The sequence below is a fragment of the Drosophila obscura genome, unplaced genomic scaffold (assembly GCF_018151105.1).
Source record: "Drosophila obscura isolate BZ-5 IFL unplaced genomic scaffold, ASM1815110v1 contig_1, whole genome shotgun sequence".
In the NCBI taxonomy this organism is placed as follows: Eukaryota; Metazoa; Arthropoda; class Insecta; order Diptera; family Drosophilidae; genus Drosophila; species Drosophila obscura.
In genome coordinates, this window is record NW_024542679.1 from 5,658,268 (window position 1) to 5,684,790 (window position 26,523).

Sequence of the window (26,523 nt, forward strand, 5' to 3'; positions counted from 1 at the left end):
CCCCGCTGCCACTGGTTGTTGTTCGCGCCTCGCACGCCCTGAAATTCGCAGCTCTTCAAGTGCAGCCGTCGATGCAACCAACTACAACATTGTTTTTCAATTAACAATCAACAACAATGCCGCAACAATACAAGCGAACAGAAAAGAACAGAAACCGAACCCAACAGAACAGCGAAGGTTGCACGCGCCAAATGACACAAAAATTGCCAGCTCAGGTGCCGGAAGGAAGAGGCAGGAAGAGGCAGGAAGCAGCAGCAGCAGCAGCAGTCTGGTAGCAGCAGCAGCAGCTGGAGGAGGTGGCAGCAAGTAGGTGGCAGCAAGTAGGTGGCAACTACAATTGCAATTGTTGTTGTTAATTAAGCGGAGGCACACACAACTGCAAAAGCATTGCGGCCTGTTGTTAATGTCCCGCCCCATCGATGGGCCACGCCCCAAATGTCACCACCCATCAGCCACAGTCCACGTGACCATCCAATGGCTGTCATAATTACACTGCTGCTGCCCCTCCCCGGCACTGGGATCGCGGCTCGTATCGGATCGGTTGCTGCCGCTGCTGCTGCTGCTGGTGCTGCTGGCTCATTATGTTGTTGCCCCATGCTGCCGCTCCCATCGGGGCGGGCAACCGCAAACTTTAATTCTATTAGCAAACGTTAAATGTACACCACGAATGTGGGTGGCAGAGTGGGACACATAGGAGACTGGGAATGGGGGCGAGACAACTGCCGCTGCTGCTGCCAGTGCCATGGCTGCTGCTGCTGCTGCTTCTGCTGCTGCCACTAACAAGCAGGCGCACGCGGCGGTAATTTTATTTAAATCTGAATTCATTAATTCGTCATAATCCCCAATCATTCGGGGCTGCCTGGGCTGCCCCCGTCCCTCCACCGTACGGTCGCTGCTGCTGTCGTCGGAGGAGAACTTCAAAAAGCCATCAACGACAGACGTTGCTGCCACAGCAGCCCCAACCAGCAACCAATCCCTGCCTCCCAACCCTCCATCCAACCCAAAATGCCAGGCCATTCATTTGGCTCATTTTGTGTACAAAAATGCTGCGCTCAGTGGAAACGGCGACGCTTCATTATCGTAATCGTTATATAAAACAGCGGGCAGACTCCGCAGACTACAATGTCAGACAGTCCATGGTACGTGTGTGCCTGTGTGTGTGTGTGTGTGTGTGTCTGTATCTGTGTAAGTGTATATGTATGTATTTTATGCGTTTTGTGGCACATTATGTGCCTAGAGAGATGAGAGGCAGGCGACTCCTGCCTTCTGTGGCTGACATTAATGAATGTTGCCGACAAAAGAGTGCTGCGGGTGATTTTTATTTCTCTGTGTGTCCTACCCAAAATTAAGGCAGGGGCCGGCCGAAAAATGAGGCCCGAAAGCAGCCATCGATAAGGAAGTTGGTCAAAGAGGAAGATGGATGGATGGATGGCTGGATGGCAGGGAAGCAGAAGGAAAGACAGAAATACAGGGGTTGCCTGCAAGTCTGATTTCGATGTAAGGCGAAAGGGTTTTCCTTTTTGCCTGGTTTCCCTTCATTTTCCACCCACCCGTTTGCCCTGTAAAGCGAAAAGGTTTCTTGTGGAGCAGCAGCTCTGATTCCCTGATTTCCCTGTTAAGTGAAACGTTTTAATGAGGCATTTTTCCCATGATTCCCTGAATTTTCAGCAATTTTCTTTTCTATTTAAAGCTACTTGCCAGAGCAAAAAGAATGTTCTTTAGGGGTTTTCTGGGTAAATAATAAAAGCAAAAGAATCTTTTTGCTACAATTATGAGTCTTATGGATGTTGTCCAATGTCCAATTTTTGTGCAGTTTTCAGTTGCCAGTGTCACTGGTCGCCACTTGTTAAATCGTCAGCATTCCCCCTGCCCCCTGGCCACTTGCCACTGCCACTCCGCATCCCTCTTGCATTTCACTGCTCTGCTTCCCTGGCCATTCCCACGCCTTTGGTTTTGTTTCAAAGTCCCCAAAGTTCTAACTGGATAATTTGCAGTAATTCATCTTGCTGGCGGTTTTCTCTGCTCAATGCTCTGCTCGAATTTTTTCTCTTCGGCATACCCCTTGGCGCCCCGCCCTGCACGCCTTTGTATGCCTGCTTGATTGCGACAATTTATACGGCGTCAGGCTTGTCAGGATTTGGTTTTTGGTTGCCTCTCTGCGCCATGACGTGGCTGCGGCTGCTTGTAAAATTGAAATAAAAAAAAATGAAAAAAGGAATAAGTGGCAGGCAGGCAGTGGCAGGCAGTGGCAGGCAGTTGGAGCAGCTCTTCAAAAATAGTACCACATGCACAGCGAGCGAGAGATAGAGCGAAATTTAAAGCTGCAAAAGTGAATAGTCATACATCTAATGATAGCTCGACTGCCGCCCCTCCCCCCCCGCCACGACCCACTGTTCCAAAAACCCAACCGAAAAAGCACTCGACTGGCTCCCAGCACTTACTTATTTTTCGTTTGTGCAAAAAGCGAGAGAGCGCGGGCGAGAGTGGGGCGGGGTTAGGAGCCAAAGTGATGGGAAAAAAGTAAACTTTTGCTAGCTGCTGGACGTGTGCGACTCTTGTCGTTGGAGCCAGGAGCCAGGAGCAGGGATTGGGCCACGGGTACGGGCTCTAGCTGAAGCTGAAGCTCGAGAGCTCCAGAGCTCGAGAACTCGTGTCTGGTTCTGTGACTGGGATCTAGGCGGCGGGGGTGGTACCATCTTTCAAAAAACTTTGGCCAGGCGACAGCAAAAAAACAGCAGCGGCAGAGCCAGCGGCAGCGACAGTGGCAGTGGCAGTGGCAGTGGCAGAGAGTTCTTATGTACCACATCCTCTACTCTACTCTACTCTACTATACCCGTATGTGTATCTGTATCTGTGCATCTGGTGTGTGTGTGTGTGTGTGTGTTGTGCCATGTAAGCACATGACTGCGTGCGGTTGAAATATAGATAAACTTTTTTAAGCTCGTATTTATTACATATTTGGCTGTAAGTAGAATTTAAGTTGCTTTTTGCTTCGCCAACAGACACCGACCGAAGACCGAAGAGCGACGACAACCCACACACACACACACACTTGCATGCACACACTGCGTATGAGTAATGTCCAAGTGCTTCCTCCCACCAATTCCAATTCGCCCATTCACCCGCTCTCTTTCTGTCTCTCTCTCCTTCTCTCACTCATGTGGCATGCGATCTGCTGTTTGTGGTAAATTTGCAATCAAAAACGCATCAATTGATGCCATCAGTGAGACAAGGAGAGAAAGAGACACAGACACAGAGAGATAGAGAGACAGAGAGAGAGAGAGAGAGAGCAGGACACCACAGCATTAATGAGGCACACTCGTGCATGGTTCAGGCACAGGATATATATTTCAATTAAAAAAGGATTCCATTTATAATCCGCAACTTGATTTGTTATGCCAAAGCACAACAGCAGCAGGAAGCAGCAGGCAGCAGGAGGAAGCAGCAGGCAGCAGGAGGCAGCAGGAGGCAGCAGGAGGACAAACCGAGAGACCAAAACCTCGACATTAGCTGCACGAATGGCAACGCAAGTATGAATATTAAATATTCTTCTATGCAGAGTGTCGGCCACAGAGTCCAGAGCGAGAGATGGAGCAATTAAGCGACAGAAAGAGATAGCGAGACACACACACACACACACACAGAGCAAGACAGAGAGACAGTGAATGGCAAATGGCAAATGGCGAATGATGAAAAACGCTTTTGCATAGCTGATGCCCCTGATATGGCTTAGTAGATCAACTATTAATGGAAAAAGAAAGAACCAAATCAAATCAAAGCAAATGAAGGCACGCACTAGCAGACACACACACAGAGACACACACACACACAGAGTTACACATGCAAAGGTGACCCAGGGAAAAGGTCATGGACAACAATAGAAAAGAGTTGGAATTTGCATAAATTTCCTTTGTCACAAAATCCTTTTGGCAAAAGATAGACAGAAGAGAACGCCTTTTAATTTGATTGGATTTGTACACTCTAAGACTCAGCAGAGACTCGTAGGAGAGAGGCTCTTGGACTCTGGTTGCACGCACATTTTATGGATGAAATCGAATATGCCCCCCGCACCCCCGCCACTCCATTATCTCATTACATCACACGAGTCTATGCAGCTATCTATGAGGAGGGATCATAGTTTTATAGCCACTCGAAAGGTTAGCTTAAACATTTTCAAATTAGTTTTTGTCGGTGGTTTTTTGGTTTTTTGGTTTTTGGGTCTGGTGCTGGCAGATTATCTCACTTATCAATTTGCTGGACAAGCAAAGTTTTCCAGGGGCTATGAATACACCACACACACACACACACACACACGTATATGTATACGTACACGTACTGGTATCCTGAGCAAAGATAAACTTGCATTTTAAGCGTCAATCTCCATTATAACCCTAATGAAAGCAGCTTTTCCTGGCCTGCCTCTGCCTCTGCCGCACTCCCCCCTTGCAGCTCTAGTTCCCCGGGCTTTCATTCTTTTGGCCTGGCTAAAAACTTGTCATCAGTTTTAATAAGCTGGCCGCAAAAACTTTGTCACTAGTTTCCCAAAGAGAGAGAAAGAGAGAGAGAGAGAGTGTGGCAGCGGAGGAAGGAGCACAGAGATTTCTTGAGCTTTCGTGAGCTACTAAAATTTAATTAATATCGATTTCGGATTTGAAAAGGTTCTACTCTCGACCCAAAACACTCACACACACACACACATCTGCGAATGGGGCACATTTTGCGGCAGGCCAAAACAACTTGAGAGAGTGCGAGAGAGAGAGCGGAGCGGGTTATGTGTGCGTACACAAAATGGGAAACGCAAAAGAAAAATAATAAAAAAAAACACACACACAAAAAAAAAAGATGAAGAGGCAGAGGCAGAGCACAAAAAGCGAATTGGTGGGCCACGAGGGCATGTGGCACCGGGCACCGGGCACCGGGACACGGGGCAAATGCGAATTGGGGCCTCTTCGCTCTGGCCATACAAAGATGTTACAAGCTTAGGCAAGAAGAACTTGCAACGGCAGCAGCAGCGGCAGTGGCAGCAGCGGCAGCGCCACTGAAAAACTTTTAATCTTTCCCAAAGCATAAGTAAGATATATGTACTCTCCTCTCCACGCTGCTCTCTCTCTCTCTCATTCCTACTACTGCTGCTGCTGCGTAGTACCAGTGTGTGTGTGTGTGTGTGTTAGCAGTATGTGTGTGTGTATGCGCTTATATGTGATTTCAAGAATGGAAGCAGCTGCTCAATATTTTTGCAAAGACTTGCGAGTGGGATTGAGATTTCTAATGGGATTGGTTTTCTTTCTTTCCATCTCTCCTTTTCTCTCTCTCTCTCTCGCTGTCTCTCTGTCTGTCTCGTTCTCAGAGTCTTGTGCCTGTGGCAAGCAGTTAAAGTTGCTCTTCGGCCATATAAAACAACTTGCAGAACAATTTTCGTTAATTAAAATATTTTCAATGTGTAGTTATATGCTCGGTCTTGGTCCTGCCTTTGGGTCCTTGTCCCGTGTACCCCTGTCCTGTGTCCTGCACAGAGGGCACCCTGGCCATGGCCTCCTGCTGCTGCTCCTGCTGCTGCTACTGGCCCTGGGTCGCCGTCGTCGCTGCTAAGGATGCTCGAATTACAAAGCAAATTATAATTTCATGAAAGTTAAACGAGCAACTCTCCAATGCTGTTCCTGCTGCTGCTCCTATATAGCTCCTGCTGCTGCTGCTGCTGTTCCTGCTTGAGGGTCACTGAGCTGGGGCTGTGGACTGGAGTGCTGTGCTGTGGCAGCGTGGGCGTTGCGCACTTGAGTGCAAAGGTGGCCCATGCCAGGTCGTCGGAGCTGTGCCCGAGATTGGGAATTAAACATGCTGCCAGGGAGCGAGCGAGCGAGCGGGCAATGCAAAATATATAAAGAATAAAAAGTGAATTGGGAGCCACCGAGGCAGAGCGGAGCGGAGCGGAGCAGAGCTCCTGCTGCGGCTCTGGTTCTGGCAGTGGCTCCAACGGAAGCACTGGGCCCCAAAACTGGGAGCAGCGGCAACAATAAAAATGGAATTCTTTTTTTTGTGTGCAAGTGCGAATTTATGTCTTCAATTATTCAACGCCTCATTTGTATGCCCCGCTTCCTCTTGCCACCCCCACTCTGCCTCTCTCTCTCTGTGTGTGTGTGTGTTTGGGAGCCATGCTAAAATGCCAGCATGCATTTCCGTTTCCGGCCAGTGGCAGTGCAGTGTTGGCATTGCCATCATTGCCACTGCATATGGGCTATGGCTATGGCTGCACATGTGGCCATGTCCTCTGGCTGCTGCCTCTCCTGCCCCTGCCCCTGCCCCTTGCCACAGACCGTCTTTCTCCGTCTTCTTCTTCTCATGCTGTGGGGGCATCCGTCCCGCTCTGGCAATTGAAATTTCAACGGGCGCAAAAGTAATTCAATTCAACGCGAGGGCTGGCGGCCCCCCAGACGGATACGGAGACGGAGACGTCGACCAGCCTCTGGACCAGGACTCGAGTTCTCTAGAGTGCCGCTTGGCTGCTGCCTCCTCCTACTGCTACACCGTCTGGCCCATGCATATCCTTATATAAGTAAGTTTGCTGGGGCTCAGGCTTGTCGGCAGATTCCACTTTGAAGGCGCAGAGAACAAAGCATTTAAGAAGTTATTGTCATAAATGTTTGAGTTTTCTGGTTGTTCCATGGAGCACCCCCATCCCTCCCCCCATGTCCCTCAACATGTCTTCACCTCTGACTTGTAAGCGCCACTGCACCCGTCCCCCCGCTGCCACTTGTTTCGCCCTGGCAAAGACACAAACTTTTATTTAGCCATGTTTGAGTGCCGCCTGCAAAAGCCACCGCCACCGCCGCCCTACAATTTGCAATTCTAATGTAATTTTTTCGCGAATCATAAGTTAGGAACAAACCTCTCCGCTCCGCTCCGCTTCCCACCCCACCCCGCCTTTTCCCTTTCCTTCCTTTATCCACCCACCAAAACAACTCTCAAAATCGCGTCGCCCTTTGCAATATAAGGCGGGGATTTACTTGGAAAATATCCCCACAGCTCTGCCGCCCGCTCTGACCAATTGTAAAGTTCTACAAATTCGGTTATGGCGGCTTTTCCTCGTTAGTTACGCGGCACAAATCGATCAGAGCGCAAACAAAAACGAAGACCCGGAAAGGAACACAACAAAAATATGTTAATTTTGCATCATGTTTATTACAAATTAATACGGAATCGAAGGCAGGGACTGGCAGAAGCGGGAACTTGGCATACAAAATGAAAACGAATAAGGAATTCCCTGACATTCGCAATAAAAGACAACAGAAAAGGGAAATTCTGAGTGCATTCAAGAGGTGCCATAAATCTGTTCTGCCGCTGCTCATGGATTGAAGCTGCGATGTGAAATAGTTCTAACCTTAACAGAGAAATATCGATCATGGATATGTACATATGCAAGTAACAGGCAGAGATCTCTGTGCTCTCTGCTTTGCATCGTAAATTTATTTCAAGCGAATTCTGTTCCCTTGCCATTCGTTCAGTTGCGCTCATAATTAGCCAGCGAAAAGGGATTGCAAGAAGCAAAAAAAAAAAAAAGGGTCGGCAGAGGGTCGGTTAAATATTCCTACCCGTACCCGCACCCGCTACCCGTACCCGCTACCCGCATACCGTACACTCCACTCCCCAAAATAAAACTCAAATTTAAACAATGCCACATCGCATTTACATTTGCATTATTTAGCATTTAAGCGTCACGCGTTGCGTAAACAAATTGTGCAAACAAAAACAACAGCAGAAAGCAGCAGCAGCAGCAGCAGCAAGCGCGAAATTCATTAAACAATTTCTTTTTGCTTTTCTTTTTTTTTGTTTGCTGCTGGATTATTTGTTCTTTGGAATGGGTTGGGGTTGGGGTTGGGTCGGTTGGAGCTTATCTCAAGTGAAGCTGTAACTGAAGGCAGCAGCAGCAAGCAAGCAAGCAAGCAGCAACTGAGACTCTGGGGATTTAGTTGGTCAGTTTTTAAAGCCCCCCAACACACACACACACACACACACAGGCTGCATGTATATATGTGTGTGTATATCGCTTTATACACACCAATGCACTTATTGGTTTACTTGTTTACATGGCAAGCTGCTCGTTTTCACACTCTTTCTTATTTGCTTTAACATTTTCGCATGCATATGCAAGCAGCAGCCAGCAAGCAGCCAGTAGCCAGCAGCCAGCAAGCAGGAGGAGCGACCGGACGCTGTCCAGAACGATTCAGGGCCCAAGTGCCACAGCACAGCAGAGCACAGCACTGGATGTCCCCAGCTTCATGTCCTTCCTTGCTGTTGTTGTTATCCTGCGGTGGCCTGCACACTCTCTCCCATATGTGTGTGTGGGTGTGTGTGTGTGGGTGTGCCGCTTTAAGTGCGCTTGTATGCATCTGCAGTTGTTTGCAATGTTTTTACATCGAATGTTGATTGTACAAAACCACTGAACAAGAAAAATTAATTATACAAAAACGTCACCGCCAAACAGCTACCGAAAACTGTTGACCCAATCGAGGAGGAGTGGGAGGAGGAGCAGGAGGAGGAGCAGGAGTAGGAGCAGGCGTTGCAGCAGAAGCAGCACTCCCACACACATATGTACATGCATATGCATGTGTGTATGTACATATATGTATGTATGTATTTGGTCTGATGAAATTTCGTTTCGTTTTGCGGCTCAGATAAAACGAATTTATGCCTAACCAAGAGACCCGTTCTGGACAGCACACAGACACACACAAGCACACACACAAACATGCGAGTATAATTCATTATACATATTTATTTATTATTTAACATACGAATACGAGCACGAATGTTAGACAGACAGCCAAGCAGGGGCCCCAGTAACCAACCGCAGTGTTTAAAACGAATCTAATAAATCAGACCTAACTGGCAGACTGGCAGTTAGACAAAAGGGCAACCAAGTGCAGCAGCAGCAGCCATAGCAGCTGTGTCCAGGGCCATCTAGAATCAATTTATGCAAAGGCATAAGGCCGCCTCTCTCCCATTTCGCCCCCCACTCCGCTGGCTCTCCACAAATAATAATCCTTCGAAATCGGTTAAAACAGCTTTTAAGCAAATGTAAAATGTGAAATCCTGTAGCACACTTTTAAGCGTTCGCTTAATATGCCAGCGAGAATTCAATGGGTGGTTTCGTTTCGTTTGGTTTCGTTTGGTTTCGTTTGGTTTGGGGTAAAATGCTAAGCCGCAGCAGCAGCAGCAGCAGCAGGAGCCGTTACAAAACCAAGACGTTGAATGCCGCGGGCACTGTACGTGTTCAAGTGTGAAGCTGCCACAGCACAGCACAGAACAGCTCAGAGCAGCCACGCCCCCGCCGCTTGGCAGCACTTCCTCTTCCTCATCTGCTGCTGCTGCTGCTGCTGCCTCTCCTTCTGTGCTCTGCGCTTTGTGGGCGGCACAAATCGACGCTTACACTTATATTATGTATTTTTTGTAGTCGTTGCTTGTACTTCTGTTTTCTTCCCCATTTTTATTTTCCTTTTTTTTTTATACATTTTTTTTGTGTGTTGCTGCTGCACACGGAAACTGCGTTTTTGCATTTCTTTCAATGGCATTGCGTTGCATTGCATTTAGATGTTGCTTTAGGAGTGTGTGTGTGCTCTCAGCTTTTGTTGCCGTGCAATGAAATTGCTTAGACCCACACACCACCAAACCCCACCCCACCACACTCTTCGGTTAACCGTTTTCTGGGATTCCAGCAAGTTTTTATTTCAAGCAGCCAGCAGCGGAAGTGTGGCCCTTGTTGCTGTAGTAGGAAAATGCTTAAAAGGAAGGGGTGTGCCAAGAAACTAGGAGGGGGAGAGCAAAGTGGGGTAGCCAAGTCAGTGCTGGATGCTGTATGCTGTGTGCTGTGTGTGCAACATTGTGGCACATGGCAAACTGAAACTGATGACAACGACAATAACTGTAATGAAACAGAGATAAGCTCTGCTGGCCAGCAGCAGCAGCAGCGGAGTAGGAGTAGGAGATGGTGGTGTGGGTGTGGGTGGGGGTGTGGATGGTGACTGGACTCCCGCCCTTGCTGGCTATGCGGAGTGCTCTCCCGGAGCCAAATGGCATGCTCATTTGTAGTGCCATTGTTGGACGCTGGGGCACAAATTGTGTGCAACGGGAGCTGCCCAGAGAGACGATTATCGCGGTCGCCTCTCCGCAACTGAAGGAGTGTGCAAATGGAGCTTTGGGGGGCTTTTAGATTTCTGCGCGCTCCCCCAAAAAGCGTGTGCCGTGATTGATGGCAGCTGATGGATGGGCATGAGCATCAGGATACGCTGCCGCCAAAGGAAAGTAGTGGCTGTGCGCCCAGAAATCGTTCCAATTTAATATTTAAATTGGTTTCTCAAGATTCAGTCATGCAAATCGATTAAACTCCACTGCCACTGCCACTGCCACTTTGGGCTTGGCTTTTCTTTCTGCCACATTGCCACACTCTGCCCGCCATCCCCCCCTCGCACGCTTTTTCTCTGTCAATCTTTTTCTTCGCATTTTTTTTGTGTGTGCCGAATTTTTCCTTTCCAAATCTAACCTCTCCGCTGGCCACTGAATAATTAAAAAAAATTTGCCACTCAGTTGGCTGTGCGGCCTGCCCCACCCCCAGCCAGCCAGCCACTGCCTCATCCGCTGAACCACCCACTCCCGGCCCCGGGAGCAAACTGTGTGACAGCCTCAACCGCTGCCTCTTCTCTCCTTCTCGTTTCAGCGTCATCGTAGCTGTCAGCTTCAACTACGCTTTCGTTTTTATGCCCCCGAACCTCAAGCCAAAAAAAAAAAAAACGGAATAGAGACAAAGAGAGACAGAGAGAGAGGGAGAGAGACGAAAACGAATGTTGAAATTGTTGATGTTGACATTGCGCCTGGTCTGGGGTTCGTTCTCCTCCTCCCTCACATTCATCCGTATCCGTATGCTGTGCTCCACACTCCACTCCACTCCTCTTCGCCCACACTCGTCGCTCCCATTCCTCATGTTTTGGCGAGTGATTTATTTGACTGACACTTTTTTCTGCGTTGATTGCATCGTAATCCCAACATAATGAGTACTGTTATATTTCATGGCCATTCTCGTTGCGAGCCAGAGACCCAAATGAAGTAGACAATTTTTCAAAAAACAAAGACGGAACATAATGGCGGAAAGCTGGAGTGGGAGTCGGAGTGGAAGTGCTGGAATGGGAATGGCAATGGGAATGAGTGTGCGGTGTGGCACAAAACGCTTTTGCCATTCGCTCTGCCATTGTGCATGTGGCACACGTAGGCGGCCACTTGAGAGAGGACTCGTCGCGGACAAAACGTTGCTCAAATTTTCATCATTTGTTCGCGTCAGAAGCAGCAGGAGTAGGAGCAGCAGCAGCAGCAGGAGTAGAAGTGGAAGCAGGAGCAGCAGCAGCAGAAGTAAAAGGCAGGCCATTTGCCACACACACAAACACACACACACACACACACACATCTAAACGATTCACAGGCAAAGTAAAATTTCTATTTGGGTTTCATTTCCCGAACTAAATTTCATTTCTTACGCTCTGCCACATCGACAATCTAAATTGGAGGATTGAAAAGGGAAACGCGTTGTGGGATTTTCCATTCAAGTGGCAGGCGGCAGTCGTCCCCCCACCCCATCACTGACACAAATCAGAAGTCAGTCGATATGTAGCAATATATATGTTTAGTTTCAAAATTCCCTCGTTCCTTCCATCCGTTTCCGGACTGTCCAGAGCTTCGTTTTAGTGTGTGTTTTTTTTTTATTCTCTTTTTTGCCACAGCGATGAATGCCGCACGTGGATTCCGTGCCATGATCGTGGGACCGCCCGGCTGCGGCAAGGGCTTCGTGGCCCAAATGATGGTCAAGACATACGGCGCCGTGCACATATCCACGGGCGACATGCTGCGCGATCACATCCGCTACCGCACCTGGCTGGGCAAGCGGGTGGAGCGCTTCACGACGCGTGGCAAGCTGGTGCCCGACAATCTGCTCACCCGCATAGTGACGGACGCCATTGGGAAGGCCGGCAATCGGAACCTCATACTGGACGGCTTTCCGCGGAACATCAACCAGGCTCGGGCACTCGACGAAATGATGACCCTGGACTTTGTGCTGGACTTGTTTCTGCCGATGCAGGCGATCATAGCCCGGCTGAGAACGCGCCTGGTACACCCGGCGTCCGGCCGGGTGTACAACGACCACGGGGACATGGCGCCCCGTGTGCCCGGCCGTGACGATATCACCGGCGAGCGTCTGGTGCGCCGTGCCGACGATACCTCCCACTCGGTAGTGATGGCGCGGCAAAGGGACTACGTGCAGGAGACCTATCCCGTGATCCAGCACTACTCGCAGAAGAACATCCTCCACACGATCCTCGCCCGCCAGCACGAGAGCATGGTGCCCCTTGTGAAGCGCTACCTGGCCAAGCGCTGGCCCAAGCGGATCCACCAAAGATTCCGTCCCCAGCGGCGCATCGAGCTCGTGTGCAACCAAGGTCCCCGTTCCAAGAGCTCCACCCAGCAGTATCGCTGGAGCGTTTCGTAGAAGTTCGGCAAAGTGGCAAAGTGGCAAACAGGAAGAGGAGATGGAGATCGTGTGCAATAAAGGTCCGATGTTTCGTTTGATTTATGGAGTGAAGGAGAAACTCGGCCTCTGGCATTGCTGCAGCTAAACGACTATTCAATTCCCATCAGATAATGAATCCTCGGGCAGACATTGTCCCACGAACACCTCCATTGGCTTTGTAGCCTCTGGCTGGCAGCTCTCCTGCAGCGGCTACAACGATGCTCGGGCCACTGCAGCGTTCCGCTGCCATTTGGCACCTGTTAGCCTGAGGCCGCGCTTTGCATTTGACGCTCGTGGCACAACAGGCTTTGCCCTTTGTGGGGTTGTCTGGGCCCGTTGGGCCCATTGTCATCCATTCCATCCACTGGGCACTGCAGCAGGACACTGTACACTCCATGCGGCTTCATTGTTGTCCGCGCAAATATTTCAAAGATTTTTGGGCGCTGTGCTTAAAAGTTTAACGAGCGAGGAGCAGCACAGGGAGTGAGGGGAAGTGCGCGAGTCAAGTTCTGAGATTTTTCTATGCATAATGCGGAGATTTAGACTGGAACTTGCGACTCCAAATGGCAGCTAATTTCTCTATGTCTGTGTCTGGTTGTCTCGCTCTCTCTTTCCTTTCCTTTCCTTTCCTGCTGTTTGTCTTGTTTCGTTTTTCTGCCTTTGCTTCTGTGTCGCATCTGTGTGCGGCGGCAATAAAAACTTTTATTGTTGTCACACGTAGCACACACCACGCCCCACACCCCACACCCCACTGTAGAGCGCAACAGTGAAGCAGGCCAACAGTTCCTGCAGCTACCTACTGCTCCGCTCCACTCCCCTGTTCGCCTCTTCTGCTGTTCTGTAACCTGCGTACATACTTCCGTTTTCCGCTTTGGCGTTTTCCAGTCCCCCTTGCTCGCTTCTTGCCCTCTTCTTTGCCTCTACTTATTTTTTATTTGGGGCCCCTGGCCAAATTGAATAAAATGGCCTCAGTTAATGGTTGTCGGGGCTGATTCAGTTAGCGCATAAAATGAGCAGAGGCTCTATCCGCCATCTCGCCCAGTACCCTCTCCCACTCTGCCCACTCTGCCCAATCTTCCCACTCTCTTCTGTCCTCTGTTTCTGCTGGCTTTCTCGCTGTATATATTTTTGGTCACAAATGTGGCGCTCGGCCTAAATCTCGGTTTTACGAGCGCATTCCTTTGTTCTGGTTGCGTCCGTCTCGTTCCGCCCCGTCCCGTCCGTCCCTCGCAATTCTCATTCGCCATTGTTTTCTTTATTATTTGTTTTATTTTTACATACTTTTGTGCGAGAGTCAGTCTTTAGTTGGCCCATTATCCCAGGGTCCAGAAACGGTGCAGGCGGAGGAGGAGCAGCAGGGGAGTAGTGGGAGCTGGAGTGTGTGGCATGTGGCAGAGGTTTTGGGGGCACTCTGAACAATGTGAAAATCAATGCTAATATATTAAACATGATTGTTCTCGCTGCATGTGTACACACTTTTTTATGACACCGCGGTACAGTTGGCAACAAAAAGCATGACAGGCAGGGAGTGGGAGACAGGAGAGAGTAATGGGGAGGGAGGGCGGTATGGCAGTGTGGGCGAAGAATTGTAACAAATTGCAGTCAACGCATGAATAAATAGATTTTAAATTTGCGAACAGCAAAAACAAAAAATGAACATTCGAAACAAAATTGCAACAAAAGGCAAATAATTTCGAAAAAGGAAAAAGAATCGCCCGAAGAGCATTGAACATCGACAAAAAGGAAAAGCATCAAGAATATATTTTTCACGTTTGTTGGCCAGAAGCAGCAGCAGAAGAACCCGAACCCGAAAACGAGCCCGAAACAGGGTCCACAGACAGCGAGACAGACAGGCAGATGGATGTTCGTTTGGTAGGGGCGGGGCGCGGATGGGTTGCTGCATTTAAATGAACGACTGCAAAATGCAGACAGTCGGACATGCAAATGGCAGTGACGAGATGTAGGTGGCACGTGGCATGTTGAAGCGTGGCAAGGAGACGGGGTTGGGATGGGATGGGATGGGCTGGGTGCCTCGATAGGGTTTTTTGGGTAGATGCTGCTGCTGCTGCTGCTGCTGTAGGGTGCCTCTCCACCCTGTGCCTGGCTGTTCCTTTCGCTCTGCCCAGCATTGGAATGACGAAATGCCCGTTCGCTGGCTGGGCTGCCTCGCTGGCTGCCTCCTCTGCCTCACTGGTTGGTTGAGTGTTTAAAACGGCTATTGTGCAGCTTGTGGTTGCTTTGCAAATTGAATAAAAGTTCATTCGAGTGTAAGGGAACCGATAGCACACCAACACCAACACACACACATACACATGGAAAAGCGTACAAAAAAACAAAAAACCAAGTGCAGAAAAACCCAACTGCGAACGAGCCAACGAACGAATGAACGAACATTGAATGAATGAATGTGAATGTAATCGTTTTGCAAATGAAAATTGATTTTTGAATTGTGGGTGGCCCGTCCTGCCCGTCCCGCCACCGCTGGTCATTCTCTTTGCCCCCCTCCTTACTGGTGCCTTGCAACCTTTCCAACATCCAGCATCCGGCGCTCTATCATTCCGGCAAGCAACTAAATGAAATCAGCGACTGGACACGGCAGCACCAGCAGCGCCACCAGCAGCAGCAACGATAGACTGCATTCAAGTGACAGCATTTTGGCTACCCTGGAATAGCTATCGGTGCTATAGACATTTGCGTTTATTTTTAGCAGAGCAAAAATATATTTTTTATTCTTTTTCACACAAAGCCCTAGCTTAGAACGAAATTTCTTATAGAAGATATGTAGCAAATGATAGTTAGAATTAAGTAGCGGCCGAGCAGAGTTTTTCCCATTGCCAGAGCTAACAGATAGAGACATCAGACGTGGCTTTACCCCCACTCATCAGTTGATCCTTACCCCGCTTCTATGTAACAGTTCCCAAGGCAATTCCCTCGCTAAGGTTGCCCAAACACCTGCTCGAAATTGTCATAGCCTCCCTCTATCCAGGGTACACAAAAATGTATAAATAAAAAATATATTTGCAGCGCTGTGCGAGCGTGCGATGTGCAATTTGGTTTTTAATTTAAATGCCAAATTTAAATATAAATTTAAATCTCTCACAAACGCATAACCAAATATGAGAGAAAAGGAGAGATGGGGATAGAGATAGAGTGCGAGCGAGTGGCAGATAAAGCTGCGAAATAAAAAAAAAAAAAAAAAGTAACAATAAAAAATAAAAACGCATGGAAAAAGTACCAGGCCGGAGAGCTGGAGAAGGACGAACCAGAGATAAAGAAACTAAAAAATTGCCATTAATAATGCAAGGCTTAAATATTTGAATGTTGCTTGCGCCCGCCGTCTGTGTCTATCCGTTGATGGTGCCACAAACACAGTGGGCGGGCGCTCTAATTGTGTCCTAGTGTGTGTGTGTGCGCGCCGCGCTTGGAGAACGCACAAAAGTATGCTATACATTTTTCATGCGGCCATAAAAAAAGCAAAAACATACGGAAAATAGTGTGCTGCTTGCTATGCAGCAGTTGGAAAAGCTTGGAGCTCGACGCTTTTCTTATGCCACAACGAGCGCGTTTTGCTCAATTCAAAGATGGGATGCACAGACAGACAGACTGAGAGACAGAGAAAGGAGAAGGAGAAACCAGCCAGCGAGAAAGAAGAGAAAAAAGAGCCAACAGTTAGGTTGGTGAGGGGAGAGGAGGGGAAGACGGGCAACAAAGTGGATTTAAATTATTCAAAAAATGCGATTGTTATTTGCAAAATGTGCAGTGAATTGAGACGCGCACAGACAAGCGACGACGACTGCGATTCACGTTGGCGAAATAATGTTGTATTTATGAGCATGGAATAGTTGGCTAAAGAGTTGCATAACCATTGCAGCAGGAGGTGGGCGGCAGCACCAGCATGCAGCAGGCAGCAGGCAGCACCACCATGTCGGAGATGCTGATTGAAATGTGGCAAGATGCTGGCAAAAAGAAAAACAAAAAGAAAAACTTAAAGGGAACGAAAGATTTTGTGCTGGAAATTGTTGAAAATTGCAGCAAGAAATGTGCACTTAGGTAAGCTTTTCCGCTGCTAAATGCTGTTTCCTTTGAGATCCCCTCAGCAGATGACAGTTGGCTTTAGTTCCCTTTGTACATGAATCATTTTTGTTGGATTAAACGCATCCAATTTCTACAGCAATTGGATTCGGCAAGGCCTGCTTCCCTCAGCCGTTCTTCATGCGTAGATTTTTATGTTTTTGCCCAATTTACAGCCAATGCTTCTGGGCTTAAGCGTAGAAAAGCTGTGCAACATTTATTTTTAACCTTAACCACAATTGACAGCTGCATCATTTCTGCGAGGCAGTGCCACAGCTGGGTGCGCATCTATCAGCTATTTATCATCGGCGTTAAGCTCGTTCCCCGAAGCCTGAAAGCCAAAATTAAGCCGCTGCCACCCTGGCACCGACTGCTGCACCATGCACCGGTGGCATTGGTGACACTGCCGACACTGGCACTCTCCGCTCTGCTCTGTCCTGTCTCCTATGCTGAGCCGTCCGGCTCTCAGTCATTATAAATGAAAGCGCATCACCATCAACCATCTAGCATCTATTCAGCAGGAAGTACCACTCCTACTCCTCCTCCTCCTCCATTATCTATGGAGGATCCCATTCTCATCTTCTGCGTTTCTTCGGGGTACCAGAAGGAAAAAAAAGAAGCAAAACCCAAAATGGTTTTAATCAGTTATTCATGAGAGAGACGGAGAGAGTGCGACGTCAAACAAAAGCCGCTCCTGCTCCTGCTGCTGCTGCTGTTGCTGCTGCTGCTGCCGGTTGACATTGGAAGTCGCATCTGACGGGATGATGCCGCTGATGACGAGGCTGATTTCAGCTGCCGCCTGCCATGAAAATAAAACAGCAGGGAATGCTGTATGCGAAAAAAAATTTATGAGCTGGAAGAAAATGCTTGGCAGACACACACACACACACACACAAAACTCCACTCACACTGCGAAGATTCCAGTGGCAGTGGCAGCAGCAGCAACAACAATTAGCTGCAACTTAAAAGGAAGAGGCGCAAAAGGGTTTGTTTATTCTGCAAGCGTTGAGGCAACCCTGACAGCAGACAGACAGAGAGAGAGATAGAGAGAGAGCTTTAAGGAAAGAGACTGGCTGACACGTCCAGGTGGTTGTTGTTCTTGTTCTTGTTCTTCTCCAGCGGCATCTTCGTGGGTGTGTGGGTGTGTGGGTCTGTGGGTGTGCTGGTGTGTGTTGTCTGCGTGTGTCTCTGTTGATGGAAGAACCACTCCAAACTAATGAGTATGCACATACTCATTGTATGCAAGTGTGCGCGGCAGATGGCAGATGGCAGGTGGTGGCATGTGTGTGTGTGTTTGTTGCTGCAGCCAGGGTGCGCTCCCTTTGTTGCAACAACTCAAAATGCACTTGGAGCGCCAGTGCCGAGCCAGGGCCGAGCCAGTGCCAGTGCCAGTGCCGAGCCAGTGCCTGTACCATGCCGTGGCAGCCAGGTATAAAATGTCTTGTCAAGAAGGGCTTGTCTCGCGCTCTTGTCGGGCGCTGATTTTGTTTTGTTCCCCCGGCAAAGAGCCTTCAAATTAGTTGGCACAAAACATAAATGCAAATGAATGCAACTTGACAGGCGGCAGGAGGTGGCTCCCCCCCTTCCATGCTGCTACATGCTGCTGATTCTTGCATGCCTCATTAATGCAGGCCTGATTGGACTTTTTGTTTGCTCACACATATGTCTGTATGTACTCTCCCCCAGTCGCCCCTCTGGCACACGCCTTGGCCATTCCATTTTACATTTACATTTACTTTACATGCCCGCCCCATGCTACATGCCACATGCCACATGCACGCCCCACCCACATTGCACTTAAGTAGCTTGGTTTTAAACAATTACATTGGACGCCTTTTGCCACATTATGCTATATCTGCTCTGGCCCTGCCCTGCTCTGGCCCTGCTCTGCCCTGCCCTGCTCTGCCACCTGCCCATTTGTCCCTTTGGCAGTCTCTCTCTCTCTCTCTCTCTCTCTCTCACTCTCTCGCTCTGTCTCTCTCATTCTCTCCCTGTGAATGTGAATGAATGTTGTCTGCTGATTGAAAATTCTTGTGCAAAAATGTCGACGTCGACGTTCACGTTAACGCCGCTGCTGCCGTTGCTGCCGTTGCTGCTGCTGTTACTCTGACATGCTGCTGCTCATTACATTAATTGCTTTGGCTTGTCTTTGCGACAGCCACAGAGGCAGACAGCGCAGAGGGCGAAGGGCAGTGCACACGTTGCGTATGCGTATTATGCATGCAAGTGTGTGTCTGTGAGTTGCATCTCTCCTGCGTGTGTGGAAGGCAGCAGGCAGGCAGCAGCAGCAGGCAGGCAGCAGCAGTCGCATTTCAATTTCAATTTTGCAATTTTGGCAGCTGCCAGGTGGCACTGTCTCTCCAACTGTCTGTCGTGTCTGTCCTGTCTGTCTGTCTGTCTGTCTGCCTCTCGGTCTGTCTGTCTGCCTGTCTGTCTGTCTGTTTCGCCCATATCATGGCAGCAAGCTTCATTTGCCCACCCATTTGCCCATTTTGCCCAATTTCGAGCTCCCTCAGAACGGAAATGCAAAAGCCTTTTTATCGCTTTTGCCCCTCATCAATTCACTGGCTAACAGATTTGCGCAGCTGTTTCTACCCAACTACTGTATCTGTATCTGTGGCTGTGGCTGTATCTATGAGTGTATGCGGTCTCTCTCTATGTGTGTGTGTCTCTGTGTGTGTGTGCATGGCTCCTCTATCTCTCTGTGCACCCGAAAATGTATGTCGCCTGTCAAATTACTTGAATCTCTGCTGCTGCTGCTGCTGCTGCCCCCCGCACCACTCGCATCTCAATGCAGTTGGACCCACATTTGTGCGCTTGGTTTGTCGTGTCAGTCAAGCATAATATGATTATGTAGATGCTCTCTCTCTCTCTCTCTCCCTCTCTGCCGCCGCCGCTCGCTGGCAAACAGGAAGCAGCAGCGACAGGATACACACAAACACAGAGGGACGGGAGTGAGAGAGAGTGAGGGAGATCGCATTATGCCATTTCCTGGCATACAAAAAAAAAATCGAAAACTATCTATCTATCTATTGGATACACAGCACACACACAACAGTGCGAGCGAGTGGCAGTGAGAGAGAGTGAGAGGGGGGAGGGAAGCGCCTGTCAAATCGTATTTATTATTTCATGTTTTCATTTTGAAAATTGCCATTGCTTCTTCTCCGTTGGTTGCCTGATTCTGATTCGAATTCGGATTCTGTTTCCTCCCCCCACAGTTTCCTTTTGCCCATTTTTCCCCCCACTGCCATTTTCCATTTGCTTTTTGCTGTGATTACAGAGAACAAAAAGCACTATCTGTCTATAATGTCCGACTGTCTATCCGATTGTCTATTCGTCTCTCTGTCTTGTCTCTCTGTCTTTCTATTCGTCTCTCTGTCTCTCTGTCCCTCTGTCTGTCTGCCTGTTTGTCTGTCTGTCTATCTGTCGGGATAACTAATCGACTGTTGTGGGAGCGCGTCAAGTGCCAGGAGTTGTCCTGTGCTGCCCCCCACCGCCCACCTACTGCCATTGTGTTTGCGGCTGGCAAACACTCAAAGGGAATGGGCAAGGGCAAGAGTGAGGCAGGTGAAGCTGCAGCCCCCACCCCCACCCCCCCCCCATGACTTCACTAGCAAAAACACTTTACGTATGTGCATGTGTGTGTGTGTCGTGTGTGGGTGTGTTGGTTGGGTTTCTCTGCCTCAAAGTCCCCTAGCAATCAGGATTTGGTATGCAAATTTGTAAAATGGAATTGCATAAATATTAGAAATCAATATTGGTTTCAATTCAAAGCCAGCATGGAGGTGTCTTTCCGTATCTACAGTCCCCTTGCTCACTCTTTCTCTCACTCTCTACCTCTTCCTCTCACTCTCTCCCTCTCGCTCTCTTCCTCTCGCTCCCTCTCTCTCTCTCTCTGTGCCTGTGTGCATCTAGTGCGAGTGTCGATTAAAAGATAGCCGGACAAAGTGTTCTTAACTTGACTAAATGCTTTCAGTGTCAATTTGCTTAATGCTTCAGTGATGAGACGAGAACGAGTGTCGAGTCCGCAAAGTCTTCTCACCCCCTCCCCACACCTTGCATACAGCTTCTCCTCTCTTTTGCAAACGGCACTTGAACGTGTGCTTAACATGCAGTCAGAGACGAGAGCCACCCACTGGACCTACGCCTCTGTGTGGGTGGGTGTGTGTCTGCGTGGCTGATGATGATGGAAAACAGTTTGCAACTAATTAAGCTGCACGCACAATCTAACATGCAAGTTAACACCAAGCAGCAGGGGGCCGGGCAGGCGGGCAGGCAGGCAGCACACATCAACAGCAGGGCGAAGAGAACCCCCCGCTGGAGAACTTTAGCAGCTGGAGAGCAGAGGGCAGGGCACATCCGAAATGTTAGCCTGCAGATTGTTGGATTGCGGTTGAATCTTTGCCCGCTCCCTGCCCCTCAAAAGGGGTTTTGTGCCCTAACTGACTCATTATCCGCAAAAGCCACATAACCACACATTACCAATAACCCTTGCCCCACGGTGCTGCCACTGGCACCCACCCAGCACCCACCAGGCACCACCCACCAGACACACGCTTGATGTCTTCGCTGCTTGACAAGGTAATATGCAATAAAAACGATATCCCCCACCCCACAGCTGCTCCTCTCTATGTCCATCAAACGTCGTGACGTTGAGTTGGTTGCGTGGCTGCGTTGCCACATTTGACCGCAGTTAACAAAGGCACACAGACACAGACACAGGCATTCATGCAGCAGAGAGAGAGAGTGGCAGAGAGGGGGCATACACACACTACACTCACGTGCCTAGTCCGGGGATGGGGGAGGGGGGCACCCATTATAACCCAATAGCCAGGGAACAGAAGCCAGAAACAGGCATAGAACTGAGGCAGGGGGTCTGGCCTATGTATATGCCACGAACTGTGGCTGGTTCATCGCTGCTGTTCTGCTGCTGTTCTGCTGCTCTTGGGGTGCGCTGCTGCTGCTGGGGGTCTGGCGCTGGGGGTCTGGGGCACAGTAATAAGTGACGCATTTAATCTGATTTGCTTTATGACATGTTCATGACGAGAACAATTAAAATGTGCGGTTGACTGGGCATCAGAGAGCGGACCCAACCGATGGGGCAATGCCAATGCCAATGGCAATAATAATAATGATGATGATGATGATGATGATGTTGTCGTTGTTGATGTTGGCCGGCGTAAAAAGCAAATTGTTTAATGTGCTGTGAATAAGTGACAAAACAGCTAAACTCTGTGTAGGCCTCTGCCCAGCACCACCCCCCCGCCCATTTTGTGTTCCTATTTCTGGACTTTCTGGTCATGGAACTTTATCGACGCGTAGAACGCGTGCCCGCCACATTGTAGATAGGATCTCGGCAGCAGCGACACACAGCATACAGCAGGAATATGAATGGGGATGTGGTGTATGGTGGGTGGGGGGTGGGGTTGGCTGGGCTATATGTATATATGTCCCTGGGGGTGACTTAGTCTTATCGCACGTAAGGGTTTATCCCATTAGCTGCAGTTGACTGGATTATCAGAGTGAATGCTGCTAAAGGTGGGAGGTGGAGGGGTGGTAGAAGTCTCTGCTCTCTTCTCTCTCTCACTCTCCCTCCCTTTTGCTCCCTGATTAGCCAGTGGATTATTAATGATTGGTTTCTTTTGGTTCTGGCCAAAATGTCAACGATATGCGAAATGGAATGCCAGGGCATGCCATTCCATTTGGCACACAGACAATTCTCTCTGTCTATCTCTCTCTTGCTCTGTCTCTTTCTCTCTCTTACTCTGTCCCTCTCTCTCTCTCTTACTCTGTCTCTCTTGCTCTGGCTATAATTGCGACAGTAATTGGACATAATGCGACAAAGCTGACTGACTCTTTCGCTCCTACTCTGTCGCTGTGTGTTTGTGTCTCTCTGTCCTGCTCCTTTTCTCAAATTGTTTGGCTGTTGTCTACTTACAACACGCCTCACTGGGCTCTCCCAGAGTTCTTCGTCCTACGTCTTGCCTTGGCTTGGCTGCCTCCTCCCCCCCCACTATCAGCCTGCCTTCTTTGGTTGTGGGGCTCAACTTTGTTGCAGTTTGTTTTTACTATTGTTTTGTAATGGCGAAATTATAGACCCAAGCGACCCTTAAGCTTCATTTCATTCTGCCACATACCCCCCCCCTCTCTCGCGCTCCCTCTCCCTGCTGGAGGAGCCGCCATCCTTCGCTCCTTGTTCATCTTTGGCATTATCTACTTCCGCCATAAACAGCAACAACTTTTCATCTTTTGTGCCAGAGCCAGAGCCAAAGCCAAAGCCAAAGCAGGCAACATTTTTCCTCTTTGTCTTTTACTATCATTCTATCTGCGTCTCTCTCTCGCTCTCTCTCTGGCTCTCTCCCTCTCTCTCCATCTTTGACTCCATCTCTCACTCCCTTTCTGTGTGTGTGTCTCTTCTGGTTAACCACGCGCCATGCTCTGCATTTTTATGATTTTTGTTTTGATTTGCTTTAAACTAACTTCCAACTGCCGCAGCAGGGGGGAGCAGAGAGAGAGCAGTGAAAGTAGTGAGTGAGTGAGTGAGAGAGGGCTAGGAGAGTGAGAGAGAGAGTGAGTGAGTGAGTTTGGCGTTGAAATCGTTGCTATTTTTGCAAATTGCCTACAATGATGGCCGCAAGTTCACTTCCTGTTCGGTCGCTCTTCTCACTCTCTCTGCTCTTCTCTCTTCTCTTCTCCTTTTCGTTTTTTTCTCAATGTTACGCTTGGAGTAATGTTACAGCCTCTTTCCCTCTCTCCCTGTCACTCCCTGTCTCTCACTGTCTCCCTGTTTCTCTTTCTCCATGTCTCTCTATCGTTTGTCCCTGTTTTTTTTTTGGCACCCGGAAAATATTATTTCGCTTGACTTTTACAACAGGCCAACAGGCTCCTCCTGCGCCTTCAAGAAGGTTCCTGCTGCTCGCCTCCGTCCCCGCTCCCCGCTCCCCATTGGCTACTTTTATTTTATGTTTTTTCCGTTTAGCTGTTGTTTTTCTGTCTCTGTGTGTGTGTGTCCGTGTGTGTGTGTGTGTGTGTGTGTGTGTGTGTGTGTGGCTGCTGTTTTGCTGTTCGATGTTTCGGTGCCGTCGCTGGCGACGTCCCGTCCAAAACTATTTTCCTATTTGTTTTTCCCTAACTCGATTTTTCACTGGTTGCCTTTTGTCTGCTTGACTGCTCCTCTGACTCCGACTACGACAACTCCAGGAGTCTCCTCCTGCTGCTCCTGCTGCTGCTGCTGCTGCTCCTTCTCCTAGTGAATGCTCCTTACTCCTCCTGCGCCTGGAGTGTCCTCCTCCTTTTGTTCTCCTGCCACTAACACACACCAAAAACACATTTGACAAAAACTGAAGGCAACAAAACCAGGCACACGTTTTTTTACCCCCCCCACCACCCCTTTTTATTTTTGTTTGTGTTGTCCTGTGTCTATTTTTGGGATACTACCCCCAACTTCTGTCATATCTTTTGTTGCTGTTGTTGTTGCTTTGTCTCTTTCCTGTTACTTTTGCTTTGCCTCGACCGACTGCCATTTGTTTGTGCCGCCTCCTGCCGATTTGCCAGTTGCCAGTGGCCCATTTGCCATTCGCCATTTGCCCTTGATTTCCATTCATTTTGTGTGCTGTAATGATTTCCATGCTAAGCACAACAATTGACGCGTGAGCGACGAGGCTACTGCTCCTGCTCCTCCTCCTGCTCCTCTTTCTGTTTTGCTGGGGAGGAGTATCCAGATCCACATCCAGATAGGGGTTACGGGTATTCCATAACAAATGATTGCCATAATTGCATGGGTCCTATGCCCATGCCCGTCCCCTGTTCACATTGATGGATATGGCATAATGGTTTTCTGTGTAGAGTGGCCTTGCCCACTGATGTATAGTTGCTGTTCCCTCCCCCACCCCCCACTACCCACCCACACTCTCTGCGAAGGACACTTGCAATCTATCCATGAAATCCAAATCGAAATCGACTCGCAATCGTTGATTATTTTCCTGTCTTTGATCTATTTTAATGCCCCCCCGCTCATGCCGCTCACGCGCATTACGTTATCATTTATTTGAGAGGAAAATTGAAAGTATTTATCAAGCTGCTAATAAATGGATGCCCCGTCCTTTCAGCAGGGAACAGCCAGGAGCAGGGACAGGCCAGGGGCAGGACGACGTGCTGACGAAGGAGCGTGCTAAGCTGCTCAACAATTTTTCAAAGTTGAAATTAATAACGATTTTTTTGGCTCTCTCTCTCCCTATCGCTAGCTGTCGTTTGTCCACTTTCTCATCCGCTCATCCTACCAGTCTCCCAGCCTCTCTTTCCCTTCCCATCCATTTTCATTTTGCTTTGCCTTTAATTTTTCTTTTATCTGCCATTGAACAATGGCCAGGCAATATCAGGAAAAGAATTGGGTGCGGCGGGAGGGCTCTCCACTAGCCAGCATAATAAATTAAGCGCTGCTGCTTCTGCTGCTGCTGCTGCTGGCCCCCTCCGATGGCTGCCACTTGGCCAAAATAAATTGCACTAAGCGAAAAATAACAACTCAATCCATGGGGCAGAGGCAGGGGCAGAGGCACAGGCAGCGGCAGCGGCGGAGACAGCCAGCGACAAACGACACAGAAGAGAGGAAAGAAAAAAAAAATACTCCCGGCCAGAAAATTGAAGTTGAAGCAGAATCAGAATCCCGTATAAGGATACGAAGGAGCTGCAGTGGCAGTGGCAGTGGCAGTCGCTGCTCAACAAATGGAAAAAAGTGCGCAACACAATGGCAAACGGAGAGAGAGAGAGAGAGAGAGAGGGAGAGAGCTGGGAAAAAAGGGATATAAACAGATTACGTCGTTATTGGCGATGCTCCTGCCGCTGCCTGACCAGCACGTGCCCACACATGTCCCCAGGATAGATGGCCCTACTCTGTCTGCCCATTTTCTGCAGCATCGCAGCAGTATCTATGCATGGCTCCACCTTCAAGCCCCCACCCCCCCGTCCGATTGATTTTGCGTCATCCGCTCTCATGTCACCTGCAGGACTAAGCCGCTTTCGATGGTAGGATGGAAGGGAACCCGAACTCGAAACCGAACCGAAGCACTGGACGCAGTGAAGCGTTAACGTATCGTGTCGGTGTCGCCTTTGTGCCTGTCCAGCTGCCAGGCAGCCAGCATCCTGCTGCTCCTGGCAGCCTCACCTCTGCATTAATTTATTTCATGTCTACGCCGCTGTCCGTCCCCGTCCCCGTGCCCGTGCCCGTGCCACTGGTGTCCGCAGACAATCGTGCAACTATTCACGGTTGCGTTTTGTTAATTAATTTGCTCATTTATTGGCAGGACGTACAGCAGGGAGAGTGCCTCTCTCTGATTGCCAGGATACAGTACAGGACAGGACAGGACAGGACAGGACAGTTCCTGGTTGATTGCCACAGGACACTCTCGGACACTGGACAGGACAGCAGCAGCTCGCTCCCCCCTGCTCGGATTGAGTCTTTAAGAGCGAATTGCAGTTATCTTCAGACAGCAGCTGTCTAAGCGTTTTTCCCAGCCTTTTCATGGCAGCTTTTCTTTTGCTTTTCTTTTGCTTTCCTTTTGCTTCCTTTCAATTCCATTTTGTATTTTTCACTTTCGGGGCTTTTGGGGGTCTTTTTTTTTGTCTACTGTTTTTCGCCCATTTTCCATTGGATTTATGGAAAACAATAACAAAAACATAAATCATGCCAGAAACTGGAGGATAATTTCTGTATGGCGTTTGCTATTTTTTTTTTTTTGTATTTTTGTGGCCGCATCTGCAGTTTGCCATCTCTGCCCCTAAATGGGGCAATAAGAGCATGAATGAGCGGATTTCCCGGGCCATTATCTGCCACGAAAATAGCAGAATTATTCAGGAGCTGCAAAAATGCTTGAAATTGGTAACTGGAAGTGACTGTTGGGCGGGGGCAC

The 26,523-nt window shown here is 49.0% G+C and overlaps 2 protein-coding genes across 7 annotated transcripts in view; one reads left to right on the forward strand and one right to left on the reverse strand.

Annotated features, from left to right (window-relative positions):
- The window catches only part of LOC111067536 (RNA-binding protein Musashi homolog Rbp6), a 192,183-nt gene that overhangs the window by 21,340 nt on the left and 144,320 nt on the right, over nucleotides 1-26,523 (reverse strand). The window lies entirely within an intron of this gene.
- On the forward strand, nucleotides 11,642-12,606 carry LOC111067537 (GTP:AMP phosphotransferase AK3, mitochondrial-like). Its single transcript, XM_041594824.1, has one exon. It carries the CDS (start codon nucleotides 11,765-11,767, stop codon nucleotides 12,524-12,526), a length of 762 nt encoding a protein of 253 aa, XP_041450758.1. The 5' UTR covers nucleotides 11,642-11,764; the 3' UTR covers nucleotides 12,527-12,606.

Excerpts from the sequence above, each read along its gene's own strand:
- LOC111067537 (XM_041594824.1), top strand. The coding sequence starts at position 11,765 with ATGAATGCCGCACGTGGATTCCGTGCCATGATCGTGGGACCGCCCGGC.